Source organism: Saimiri boliviensis, chromosome 12, assembly GCF_048565385.1.
Source record: "Saimiri boliviensis isolate mSaiBol1 chromosome 12, mSaiBol1.pri, whole genome shotgun sequence".
NCBI lineage: Eukaryota > Metazoa > Chordata > Mammalia > Primates > Cebidae > Saimiri > Saimiri boliviensis.
The window spans coordinates 46,944,349-46,959,009 of record NC_133460.1 but is presented as its reverse complement, the minus strand read 5'-3'; the positions used below and the strand labels follow the sequence as shown (position 1 = coordinate 46,959,009).

Below are 14,661 nucleotides of genomic sequence, written 5' to 3'. Positions count from 1 at the left end.
ATATGGAATGTGCTTTGTTAACTGCCTTTATCACGTTTAGCATGTGGAGCCCCAAGAGCAAGATAAGCTTAGGTCCAGATAGAATACCTTTGATAAGGATTCCCATAACCAATTTTCTGAACCCATGTGGGGAACAAACTAGAAAATATACATGAAATGCCAACAAATATTTGTGTCATATTATGCAGTTTACAAAATACTTTACCTCATTTGACCTTCCCCAGTCTTACAGGATAATAATGATTGTTCTTACTTTCTAAGAGAGCAAACAAAGGCCTGCCACAGGACCTTCCACTCTGGGTGATGAACATGGAAATAAAGCAAATTAGAATGAAACAGAGGATCTGTTGAATAAGGGGAGGAGGGTAGGAGGGCAGACAAAAATGATTTTCATCTACATATTTTCCACATAACTTATTAAGTCTTTTTTTAGTTTGTTGATGAAAACTGGGTCCAGATATCCAAGTAAACAAACATCAAATGCTCCATAAACAACCAACAAGCAAAATATCTGGAGGCTGCTAAGCAGGAAATGTTATGTAGTTTGCTGTCAAGATGTGGTGCATTATTATTATGAGCATCCACTGTTTCATGACTTGCAGCAGCTTAGTTTTCAATAGGAGTTTCAGGTCTTCTATTTTAAATATTAGATACAAGTTGTTTTTTTCCTTTCTCCCACTCCTTTACGATGGTGATTTTAAAGCTTTGTTTACAAAAATTTAATCCAAAACTTGTAATTGTGATTCAAGATTTAATTAAGAAATGGGTGTTTTTTAAAATAATATAATTGAGTATGATGTTTTTGTTCCAAATACAGAAGCTTAATTTTTATTTTGAAGTAATGTTCTTATTATGAGTTTGTTATTGTATTTGTTAAGATTTGTTTCTTTCTTTTTTTGTTTTTGTTTTTTTCCCCAAGCTTTATTAAGTTAAAATTGGCAAATAAAATTTGTATATTGTATATATTTATGGTATACCCTGTGATGTTTTGATATATGCGTTGTATATATACATTGTAAAATGATTAAATCAAGCTAATTAATACATTTATCACTTCATATACTAGTGTTGAGGAGTTTGTTCTAGTTTTACTACTGGAAGAATGCTCTAGAAGCCTGAGTATATGTGCATTGTTTTAATTACAGAAACTTCATATAAAAATATAGAACTCTGATAAAACAGTCAAAAATGAGAGAAGTAGAAATTTATCTCCAAAATATCAAATAATTGTACAATAAAATTTATACCACTTTTTAGCCAGCAATCTACATTAAGAGGGAGCCAAAATAATTATAACGAAGTCAGTATTAGTTTATTTAGGCTGAGAATAGAGATAACTAATATTAGGGGAGGGAGAAACATTCGGAATCATATAAAACAGTGGTTGCCTCAGAGGGCAAAGGCCAAATCCTTACTATGACCTACTCTCTTGCCTTTTGTAACCTCTCAGATCTGTCTCCTATACTTTCCCCTAACTCATTTGGCCTCTCAAACTGGTCCCAGTCAGTCGCCTGTTGAGAGGCCTTTCCTGACCACCACTGACTCCCACCCTGGCTCACTCTGTTCTCTCCCCCAACTTTGTTTTTCCTCAAAACATTTGCTAAGCCTTACATTTTTTATTTGTTTATGTGTTTATTGTATGCTGCCAATACTAACAATGTAAACTCCATGAAAGCATGAAATGCATTATTTTTCCATCATCCAGAACAATGTAGAAAGTGGGTGTCCAGTAAATATTTAACACGGAAATGATTTGATGAGTGGGATAGTTGAAGAGAGGGACATTTTAATGTGTATATTTTGAGATTCAATCTCTATGGCTCTCACTTCTTTCCTGTCTTTAGTTGGGAACTCCATGGTGGCCAATGCGCTGTTCTTGGTGCCATGACTTGACTTTTGCAGATGTGCCAACAGCACTGGAAATGAGTCATGTTACTATGAAATACAGATGACTTTTGAACAACACTGGTTTGAACTGCGCAGGTCCACTGTTATTTGGATTTTTTTTTCAATAAAAGTTACACCAAGTATGCCTGCCTCTCCTGCCTTCCCTTCTACCTCCTCCATCTTTTCTGGCTCTTACACTGCTGAGGCAGCAAGACCAACCCCTTCTCTTCTTCCTCTTCCTCAGGAATATGAATATGATGAGGATGAAGACCTTTATGATGATCCACTTCTACTTATTGAATTGTAATTATGTTTTCTTCCTTATGATTGTTTAAATTATACTATCTTCTCTCTAGCTTATCTTAGTGTAAGAGTATAGTTATATAGTGCATACAGATACAAAATCTGTGTTAATTGACTGTGTTATCAGGCTTCTGGTCAGTGGTAGGTATTAGTAGTTATGTTTTTGAGGCGTTGAAAGTTATACTCAGATTTTCAACTGCTCAGTGGGTTGGCACCGCTAACCCTTGAGATGCTCAAGAGTCAACTATACTTCCTTTCGTTCTGGGCTGTAATATCCCAGGACTGTGTTCTCCTTACAATTTGTCAATTGAGTACTTTGTATTTTTTTCAATTTTAGGTTACCACACTTGTAAACTGTCCCCAGAACCCTTCCAACAGGAAAAAAGGACGTTCAAAAAGAGCCAGTGTTCTTCTAGCTTCTGTGGAGGAAGCAACTTGGAATTTATTAGACAAGGGAGAGAAGATTGCCCGGGAAGCTACAGTTCTAAAGAATGAGCTTACTGCTTCACTTGAGGAAGTTCGCAAAGAAAGTGAGTACTCTAGTCCGGATCAGGAGTAAGCTGCGTATCTTTAGGGTGTTAGTCACCAAATTGGATTTGTGAGTGTTTTGTTTTAGTTGGCTTCTGTTTTTCAATCTTTTGCAGAGCTGTGAGGAGCTAGCTGTGGGAGGCAGAGAGGCTCATTAGACAGCTCCAAGGCTCAGTCCCACTGTGGGCTCTTCTTTTTAGTCGTTTGGTCCCCCAGGCAATTCCTCTTCCTCCCCCGCCTCGCCATAGCTTTTCCATAAAAAACAAAGAGAAGAGTACCCTTTTTTGGTCATAGAATATAGTGAGAAATGACTAATGAAGCTGAAGATTTGTCTATACATAAATAAATTATGAAGTTCCTTGTAACAGTTGGGAAACAGAAGTTTCAGACCTGACCGTCACAGAAGTACATTTTTAACTTTGCAATTTTCTGGAGGTTTACATTTCCGAAACTTAAAAAAAAAATGCTTTGCATAAACTATGCATGAGCCAAGTTCCTGCTTGTTAATATTACATAATAAAAGCATATGTCTAATCTTTTTGAGATCTTTACTTATGATAATACAGCAATTTTCTAATAAATATAAGTCTCATCTGTAGATAGTTTTAAAATAATTGCTGAACTTTTTTGGTTAGTAGGATGATTTCGAATATATCAGCTTTCTGCAAGTATCTATTTTGGGAGGAAAAGGAAAGTTAAATTTTTTTGTTTGGCTTTGTAAAAGAGACTTGGGATTTTAATATATTTTTCTCCATCAACCCCCAAGATAACTTTAAGAAAATCAAGAAGTCTTTGCTAATTAAATAATTAAAATGAATATACTAGTCACAGTAAACTTTATGTCAAATGTATGACAGGGGATTATTTGTTATATACTTAAAAATTTTTATATTTACATAAATTTATTTATTTATTTATTTTTTTTGAGACGGAGTTTCGCTCTTGTTACCCAGGCTGGAGTGCAATGGCGCGATATCGGCTCACCGCAACCTCTGCCTCCTGGGTTCGGGCAATTCTCCTGCCTCAGCCTCCTGAGTAGCTGGGATTACAGGCACGCGCCACCATGCCCAGCTAATTTTTTGTATTTTTAGTAGAGACGGGGTTTCACCATGTTGACCAGGTTGGTCTCGATCTCTCGACCTTGTGATCCACCCGCCTCAGCCTCCCAAAGTGCTGGGATTACAGGCTTGAGCCACCGCATAAATTTATTTTTTAAATAAATTTTGTTGTGTATATTTAAGGTATACAACATGATGTTATGGAATACACATAAATAGTAAAATGGTTACTATAATAAAATAAATTGACATAGTCATCATCTCACAGTTACCCATTCGTGTGTGTGTGTGTGTGTGTGTGTGTAGCAAGAGCATCTAAATTTACTCATTTAGTAAAACTCCTGAATACAACATTATTAACTATAGTCTTCATGTTGTATGTTAGATCTCTAGAGTTGTTCCTTCTTTGTAACTGCAACTTTGTATCCTTTGACCTGGATTGGCCCACTTCCTCACTCCTGCCCCCAGCCCCTGGTAGATACTGTGTTATTCTCTATCTCTGTCTAGGTGACTTTCTTAAACAAAGATTCTACATATAAGTGATATGCAATAGTTTTCTTTCTATGTCTAGCTTATTTTACTTAGCATGATGTCCTCCAGTTTCATCCATGTTTGCGGGGGTCTGTCCTGCAGACTCTGACTCAGCAATGGATGAATAATGTACACCCAAACACAGAATACAGTGAATGAGTGGGCTGGGGTGTCTAGGCTGCTAACAGACACTCAAGGAGAGTGCTGTAAAGAGATAGCCGCTGCTGGCCCTTACATGCTGGCCTCACTGGCCTTTATTCAGCACACATTTAATGACAAAAGTCTGAGTCAACACCACTAGAGGTTAAAGATTAAAGGACAGGTTCTGAGGCCTAAAGCAAATACCATTAGTGGGTAATATCCTTAGTTGACCTCCCCCTGCGAAAGCCATCTGAAATATCAAAGGTTAGTTTATAGGACCACATGGGTAAACAAGTTATTCACATAAACTACCCCACATTTCCTAGCTATTTGCTTTTCTTATCAACTAAAGGTAAAGGGGATAAGGCTGCATTCAGCTGAAACTTCTACTGAAACTATGCAGATTTCTCGGTCTTTCAAGAAGTTTTGTGACTATATAACTTTCTCTAATATTCTTTCCTTAATACTTATGCCACCACCCTGACTGAACTCCTACAGTTGTGACAAATGGCAGGATCTCCTTTTTGATGTTGTATGTATAGACAAATTTCTTTATCTATTCATCTCTTGATGGATGCTTAGGTTGTTTTCATGTCTTGACTATTGTAAATAATGGAACAGTGAATATGGGAGTGCACATATCTTTATGAAGTGGTGATTTCGTTTACTTCAGTGATATACCCGGAAGAGGGATTGCTAGCTCTTATGGTAGTTCAGTTTCTCATTTCTTTAGGAACCTCCGCAGTGTTTTCCATAATGGCTACACTTTGTTATATATGTTATACATAATTTATATTTTATAGATATTCTTCAGACAATATATAGAAAACATAATGCACAAGATAATTTGAAATATATTTGTTGTGGGCCAGGTGAGGTGGCTGACGCCTGTAATCCCAGCACTTTGGGAGGCCGAGGCGGGTGAATCATGAGGTCAAGAGATTGAGATCATCCTGGTCAACATGGTGAAACCCCATCCCTACTAAAAATACAAAAAAATTAGCTGGGCATGGTGGCATGTGCCTGTAATCCCAGCTACTCAGGAGGCTGAGGCAGGAGAATTGCCTGAATCCAGGAGGTGGAGGTTGCAGTGAGCCGAGATGGTGCCATTGCACTCCAGCCTGGGTAACAAGAGCAAAACTCCATCTCAAAAAAAAAGAAACATATTTGTTGTTTTTCCTTGCTTCTTACCACCTCAGACCCACTCTGTCCTTGTTCTTGATCATCAGCTTTGTCACCAAGTCAGTTTAGACTCTTCCTGTCATTCCACTGTTGCTTCCAATTAATGTCTAAGTTCAATGAACTTTTAAAAAATTTTCTAAAATTTTTATTTTAGGTTCAGGGTACATATGATGTCATAGGGGTTTGATATATAATTATTTCATCAGTCAGGTTCAATGAATTTTTTCTCCTTGTATCTCTCATATCTGCTCTTTCTACTCTATTCCTCACGTTGCTTCATGCGTTCAGGATTATTACATTAGCCTTCCTCCATAGTAAAATCAAACAGATCTTTTAGAAATGAAAATATACTCATTTTACTTCTCTGCTTAAAATCATTTTTAGTAGCTGTTGGAAGATCAGGGAGACTGTCTGCTTAAAATCATTTTTAGTAGCTGTTAGAGGATCGGGGAGACTATCTTTTTCAATAAAGTTCAAACTTTTAAACCTACCTTCCAAAGCATTTCATGATTTGGCTTCTACCATTGTCTTGCACCTCATTTCCTGTGACTGCTCCTCCCTCAAATATCCCTCCAAACAGGAACTTGCAGCTTCTTGAATGTTCCATTTTGCTTTATACCTCTGTGCATGTGTTACTAGCTACAGTTACACCTTACTTAACAATGTGGACATGTTTGAGAAATGCATCCATATGGTATTTTGTCATTGTGTGAACATCATAGAGTATGCTTACACAAACTTAGATGGTGTAGTCTACAACACACCTAGGCCATATAGTATAGCTTGTTGTTCCTAGGCTGCAAACCTGTACAGCATGTTACTATACTGAATGCTACAGGCAATTAGTAATATAGAATAGCAGTAAGTATTTGTATATCCAAACATAGAAAAAGCACAGTAAAAATATGGTATACAAATTAAAAATTGATATACCTGTGTAGGGCACATGCAATGAATGGAAGTTGCAGGACTGTAAGTTGCTTTGGGTGAGCCAGTGAGTGGTGAATGCCTAGGACATTACTGAATGTCACTGTAGACTTTATAAACAATATACAGTTTGGCTACCCTAAATTTATTTAAAAATATTTTTCATTCTTCTGTAATAAGTTAGACTTAGCTTACTTTATAAACTTAAATTTTTTAAAAGTTTTTGTCTATTGCAGTAATACCTAGATTAACACAAACATTGTACAGCTGCACAAAAATATTTTCTTTCTTTATGTCCTTATTCTATAAGCTTTTTTTCTTTTCTTTTCTTTTTTTTTTTTTTGAGACAGAGTCTTGCTCTGTCACCAGACTAGGGTGCAGTGGCATGATCTCAGCTCACTGCAACCTCTGCCTCCTGGACCCCAGTGATTCTCCTGTCTCAGCCTTCCGCATAGCTAGGATTATAGGTATGCACCACTATGCCCAACTAATTTTTTGTATTTTTAGTAGAGACAGGGTTTCACCCTCTTGGCCAGGATGGTCTCAATCTCTTGACCTCATGATCTGCCCACCTCAGCCTCCCAAAATGCTGGGATTAGAGGCGTGAGCCACCGGTTCTAGCAGCTTTTTTTCTTTTTAAAATTTTTAATTATTATTATTTTTTTACTGTTTAAAGTTCTCTACTAAAATCTAAGACACGAATACACCCATTAGCCTAGACCTACACAGGGCCACGGTTATCTTTATCACTGCCTTCCATGTTCATATCTTGTCCCACTGAAAGGTCTTCAGGGGCAATACCATGCGCGGGAATTTTCATGTCCTATGATAACAATGCCTTCGTTTGGAATATCTCCTGAAAGACCTTCTGGAGGCTGTTTCACAGTTATCTTTTTTTTTTTTTTTTATAATAAGTAGGAGTAGTCTAAAATGGCAATAAAAAGTCAGCATCAGAGATTTGTTTACATCAGTGTCACCAAAACCCACAGGCATTGCACTACAATGCTATTATGGCGATGAGGAGCTTTCTGGCAATAGGAGCTTTCTGACTCTACTGTAATCCTGTGGAACCACTATCATGTATGCATCTGTTGTTGATCAAAATGTTGTTATGCAGAATATGATCATATTCCTGTCACTTGGATTGCCTTTCTAATTCAGCCAGTTCTTACTGACGTAGCAAAGCTGAGCCCAGGTCATCTTTTCCAGGAAGTGTTTCCTGACCCCTCGATACTGATTTAGATGACTATCTTCTGTGTCCTCACAGACTCTGAACATCTCTCATTCATGACACTGACCACCCCATATAGTAAACATTGATATACTTGTTTAGTAAATCTTGACTGTTAGTTAATTTATTGAGTGTGGCAGGTACCAGGTGTTATTTGATTACCAATGCCTGACACATACAGATAACTGTTAAGTGTTTGTTAAATAAATTAAAAAGTTGAAGCATCCTTCTGTCACTTTATATTATAAAATTTTATAATAGTCTTATCTTTGCTTTTATGGCAAGTTAACTTTCATAATTATAGTTTCTCTGTTGAGTCTTTGGTAAGGGATATGAGCCCTATTCTGACATTGTTTCTATAGGAAAATATGATCTATTCTTCAACATAGTTTCCATAAACTGCCTGGTAATAAGTATGTAAGACATTAGTCATTCTCAGAAGGGAACAATAATTGCCATGAGATGGTATTTGCTTTTTTTTTTTTTTTAAGTAAGTCAATCTTTTTAGCTCAAAAAAGGAAGTTATTTTAAAGAGAAGTTTTCAAAGAGAAGTCTGGATTCCAGGATTATGCTGTACAGGGTATATCATTCACTGTGTTCTGTTATAATGTGTGAAATACCTATACGTGTCATTTGCTGTATGCACAACAGATTCATTTGGTTAAAGATCACCAAGTCCTTTACCTGTGATTCATTTGACAAACTGCCACAATGACCTACTGCCAGTGACTTCAGTGTTGGAGGAAAGCAATGCACTGGCACATGGTTCTGGAATTTGGGGTACAGCCAACGATTATCTTATTGAGAGTAGGGATAGTGATAGTGAGAGCATTGTTTCCAAAAGCTTGGAAGGAATTTTAAGCTCAGTGGTGGGGTTGAAGTATAAGGAGAATGGATTCTGATCCAATAAACTCTGTCAAATACTGGAAACATATTTTAAGTAGTTTTGTGTGTGTGTTTTTTAAAGGTATTTGTCCAGTAGTGTAAGTGAAGGACTAATGAAGAGCAACTAACAAGGGTATTGGAAAAGTGAAAATCTATTGAGAGTAGAGATAGCTTTATTATATATTTATTGACTTATTTTAAAGAATTTTGAGACAAATTTAGAAAATTTTTTCTTCTAATGAAGACATAGTATAATTTATGTAGCCTTACTACAAGATTCTGTTTTATTGCTTTCAGTGGCTTTTATTTATAGACTTGAAGTGATAAATAATGTGGGCATTTTGGTTATCTAAAGAACTTATCCATAAAAGGTGAAACATGGGTAATTTAAGGGACAGATGGTGAAAGGAAAGGTAATATGTGGGTAGAAGTGTAGAGATTCAGCAGAGATGGTTCCCATTGTAAGTAATTACTTATAGTTAGTCATGATCTTACAGCTTACTCCTACACTTATACCTATACAATGGCAAAGTATTAAATTTGGCATTTCTTTAAGTAGTTATAGAATCCTCATATAGCCATTACCCAGGAATTAGTTAAGAGTTGTTTATAATGTCTAGATTACATGTTTTGCCTGTAGTAAATATACTACCTTTATGTAGTTTCTATTACCCTACAGTTTCTAGACATTGCTTCTAAACCAGGGGCCCCCAACCCTGGGCCATGGACCAGTACTGGTACATGGCCTATTAGGAACTGGGCCGCACTGCAGGAGGTGAGCGGCAGGCAAGTGCGCATTCATCTACCTCCTGACAGATCAGATGCAGCATTAGAATCTCATAGGAGTGTGAACCATATTGTGAACAGTGCATGTGAGGAATCTAGGTTGCATGCTCTTTATGAGAATCTAATGCCTGATGATTTAAGGTGAAACAGTTTCATCTTGAAACCATCCCCATTCCCCGCCCCACCCCACCATCTGTGGAAAAATTGTATTCCATGAAACCAGTTTCTGGTGCCAAAAAGGTTGGGGACCACTGTTCTAAACTATGCAAGTGGTTATTTTTTAATGTTTTAAATGGTTTATTGAAGAATAACATATATACAGAAAAGTGTACACATTATGTCTAACAACAACAAATTTCCCTATAGTGAACACACTAATGTAACCTCCACCCACATCAAGAAATAGAATATTATTAGAACCCTAAGAACACTTCTTGTGTCCTCTACTAGCTACTACTCCCTCACCTCAAAGGTAATTATTATCCTGACTTCTAACACTGTAGGTAAGTTTTGCCTCTTTTTCAACTTTAAGTAGTTAGATTACATAGTATGTTGTATTTTGTGTCTGATTTGTTTTGCTTAATGTTGTATGTCTGTGAGAGATCCCCATATAGTAGTTCATTCATTCATTCATGAATAGACCATAATAATGGCCAGAGCTCTCCTGTATGAGATGTCTCTTTGGTTATACGGGTGTCAGGGAGCTACTTGAGGAGGCAGTCTGTCCTTTATTACAGCTGAAGTGCTGTGCTGGGAGCTCTGTTACTCCCTTCAGAGCTGCTGGGCAGGGATGTTTAAGTCTGCTGCAGTGGAACTCACAACTGTCCCTTTTTCCCAGTGCTCTGTCTCAGGAAGGTGGGGCTTTATTTATGAGTCCCTGATGGGCTGCTGCCTTTCTTCAGAGATGCCTTGCCCAGAAAGGAGGGTGTTTAGTCAGAGTCTCCCTACAGAGACGTTGCAGGCTCTGCCCAGCTGCTGTGTAAAATTCCTTACGATTTTGTTTACACAGGCAAGGTTAGAACTGCCTCAGTAATGGTGGATGCCCCTCCCCTCCCCTCAAACTGCTGTGCTGGCTGTGAAAATCTCAAGCCAGTGGGTTTCAGTTTGCTGATATTTGTGGTGGTGAGACCTGCTGAGCCAGATCACTTGGCTCCCTGCCTTCAATCCCTAGTTTTTCAGGAGAATTGGTGGTTCTGAGTACTAGACCTGTCTTTCAAGAGATCCTTAAAACCTGTTTACCCCTAGTGTTCCATTATTGGAACACTAAGCATGTGGGAATTATTTACATCCTACTGATGAAGGTCATCACCAAGGTCTGATTGCAAAAATTGAAAACATTGCCAGCACAGGTATAAATGGGTTAAGGGAGTGCTAAATATAGAAACAAAGGACTGTTACTAGCCATCGCAAAACACACTTAAGTACATAGACCCAATGCACTATAAAGCAACTATATAATCAAGTCTACGTAAACACAAGGTAACAACATGTTGGTAGGATCAAATCTGCATGTATCAGTCAATGTTAACCATAAAAATAAATGGGTTTGAGGAGTGTGGGGGAAGATGGCCGAATAGGAACAGTTCTGGAGTTCAATTCCCAGTGAGAAGAACACAGAGGGTGACTGAACACTGCATTTTCAAATGAGTTATTACTGCCTACAGACCAGGAGATTCCCTGGCTGAAAAGCGCAACGAGTTTCCAGCCCATCTGTTTCAGCCGGCACACCGGGTCTCCCCACAAAACACACAAATCTGGGTGGCCATTTCAACTGGTGCCTGGAATGCCTGGGAGACAAAGCCGCCCATTCAACTGAGAAAGAGGAGGCTGAAACAGGAAGCCAGGTGATCTGGCTCGGTGGTTCCCACCCCAACAAAGACCAGCAATCTGAAATGCTCTGGATCCGGGATGATTCAGCTCTGTTGGGAGAAGGGTGTTCGCCATTACCAAGGCAGTCTGCCGTTACCGAGGCAGTCCGCCATTACTGAGGCAGACCGCCATTACAGAGGCAGTTCTAACCATACCTCTATAAACAAAACCACAAGGAAGTTCACACAGCAGCTGGGCAGAGCCCACGGTAGCTCAACAATGCCTCTGCTGGCAGACTCTGATGAGGCTACCTCCTTGCTGGGCAGGGCAGCTCTGAAGAAAAGCAGCAGATTGACAGGAACTTATAAATAAAGCCCCACCTTCCCAGGACAGAGCACTGGGGAAAAAAGGCAGTTATGAGTTCTGCTGCAGCAGACTTAAATGTACCTGCTCAGCAGCTCTGAACAGAACAATGGAGCTCACAGCTCAGCACTTGAGCTCCTATAAGGGACAGACTATTTCCTCAAGCAGCTCCCTGACCCCTACATAATCAAAGAGACACCTCATAAAGGAGAGCTCAGGCTGACATCTGGCAGGTATCCTTCTGGGACAAAGATAACAGAAGAAGAAACTGGCAGCAACCCTTACTGTTCTGCAGCCACTGCAGGTGAGCCCCAGGCAAGCAGGATCTGGAGTGGACATCCAGCAGTCCTACAGCAGGGTGGCTTGACTATTAGAAGGAAAACTAAGAAACAGAAAGAAGTAACTTCATCAGCAACGAAAAGGATGTCCACTCAGAGACCCCATCTTAAAGTCACCAACTGCAAAGACCACAGATCGATAAATCCACAAAGGTGGGAAGAAACCAGCACAAAAAGTATGAAAACACTCTAAATTAGAATGCCTCTCATCCTCCAAGGGATCACAACTTACCACCAACAAAGGAACAAAGATGGATGGAGAATGAGTCTGATGAATTGACAGAAACAGGCTTCAGAAAGTAATAACAAACTTCTCTGAGCTAAAAGAACATATTCTAACCCAATGCAAAGAAACTCACAACCTTGAAAAAAGGTTTGATGAAATGCTAATGAGAATAAACAGCTTAGAGAAAAATATAAATGACTTAATGGAGCCAAAAACCACAACGTGAGAACTTCACGAAGCATACACAAGTTTTAGTAGTCGAATTGACCAAGCAGAAGAAAGGATATCAGAGACTGAAGATCAACTCAATGAAATAAACTGAGAAGGCAAAATTAGAGAAAAAAGAATACAAAGAAATGAACAAAGCCTCCAATAAATATGGGATCATGCGAAAAGACCTAATCTACGTTTGATAGGTGTACCTGAATGTGATGGGAAGAATGAATCCAAGCTGGAAAACACTCTTCAGGATATTATCTGGGAGAACTTCCCCAACCTAGCAAGGCAGGCCAACATTCAAGTCCAGGAAATACAGAGAACACCACAAAGATATTCCTCAAGAAGAGCAACCCCAAGGCACATAACAGTCAGATTCACCAGGATTGAAATGAAGGAAAAAATGCTATGGGCAGCCAGAGAGAAAGATTGGATTACCCACCAAGGGAAGCCCATCAGACTCACAGTGGATCTCTCAGCAGAAACCTTGCAGGCCAGAAGACATTGGGGGGCCAATATTCAACATCCTTAAAGAAAAGAACTTTCAACCTAGAATTTCATATCCAACCAAACTAAGCTTTATAAGTGAAGGAGAAATAAAGTCCTTTATGAACAAGCAATTGCTGATAGATTTCATCACCACCAGGCCTGCCTTACAAGAGCTCCTGAAAGAAGCACTAAACATAGAGAGGAACAACCAGTGTCAGCCACTCCAGAAATGTACCAAATGGTAAAGAGCATTGACACAATGAAGAAACTGCATCAACTAATGGGGAAAACAACCAGCTAGCATCAAAATGGCAGGATCACATTCACACATAACAATATTAACCTTAAATGTAAATGGGCTAAATGCCCTAATCAAAAGACACAGACTGGCAAATTAGATAAAAAGTCAAAACCCATTGGTGTGCTGTATCCAGGAAACCCATCTCACATGCAAGGATACACATAGGCTCAAAACAAAAGGATGGAGGAAGATCTACCAAGCAAATGGAGAGCAAAAAAAAAAAAAAAAAAAAAAAAGCAGGAGTTGCAATCCTGGTCTCTGATAAAATAGACACTAAACCAACAAAGATCAAAAGAGACAAAGAAGGGCATTACATAGTGGTAAAAGGATCAATGTAACAAGAAGAGCTAATGATCCTAAATATATATGTGCCTACTACAGGAGTACCCAGATACATAAAGCAAGTTCTTAACAACCTACAAAGAGACTTAGATTCCCACGTGATAATAGTGGGAGACTTTAACACTCCACTGTCAATATAAGACAGGTCAATGAGATAGAAAATTAAGAAGGATATCCAGGACTTGACCTCAGATCTGAACCAAGCAAACCTAATAGACATTTACAGAACTCTCCACCCCAAATCCACAGAATATGCATTCTTCTCAACATCACATCATACCTACTCTAAAACTGACCACATAAATTGGAAGTAAATCACTCTTCGGTAAATGCAAAAGAATAGAAATCATAACAAACAGTCTCTCAGACCACAGTGTAATCAAATTAGAACTCAGAATTCAGAAACTGACTCAGAACCGCACAACTTCATGGAAACTGAACAACTGGCTCTTGAATGTTGACTGGATAAACAATGAAATGAAGGCAGAAATAAAGATGTTCTTCGAAACCAGTGAGAAGGAAGACAAAATGTACCAGAATCTCTGGGACACATTTAAAGCAGTGTCTAGAGGAAAATTTATAGCAAAAAACACCCACATGATAAGCGAGGAAAGATCTAAAATTGATACCCTATCATCAAAATTGAAAGAGTTAGAGGAGGAAGATCAAAAAACTCAAAAGCTAGCAGAAGACAAGAAATAACTAAGATCAGAGCAGAACTGAAAGTGATAGAGACACAAAAAACCCTTCAAAAAATCAATCAATAAATCCAGGAGCTGGTTTTTTGTAAAGATCAAAAAAATCCACCACTAGCCAGATTAATAGAAAAGAGAGAATAACCAAGTAGATGCAATAAAAAATGATGAAGAGGCTATCTCCACAGATTACACAGAAATACAAACCACCATCAGAGATTACTACAAACAACTCTATGCACATAAACCAGTAAATCTGGAAGAAATGGATAAATTCCTGGACACTTACACCCTCCCAAGTCTAAACTAGGAAGACATCAAAACCCTGAATAGACCAATAACAAGGGCTGAAGTTGAGGCAGCAATTAATAGCCTACCAACCAAAAAAAGCCAAGGTCCAGATGGGCTCACAGCCGAATTCCA

General features: G+C 38.5%; 1 protein-coding gene across 6 annotated transcripts in view; it reads left to right on the top strand.

Moving 5' to 3' along the window:
• The window catches only part of CTNNA3 (catenin alpha 3), a 1,773,069-nt gene that overhangs the window by 93,723 nt on the left and 1,664,685 nt on the right, over positions 1 to 14,661 (top strand). For all 6 annotated transcript variants that reach the window (XM_074382308.1, XM_003928685.4, XM_074382306.1 and 3 more), the window contains one exon: positions 2,528 to 2,720. In XM_074382308.1, the coding sequence (XP_074238409.1) occupies positions 2,528 to 2,720 (193 nt within the window). The remainder of the gene's footprint in view (positions 1 to 2,527; positions 2,721 to 14,661) is intronic.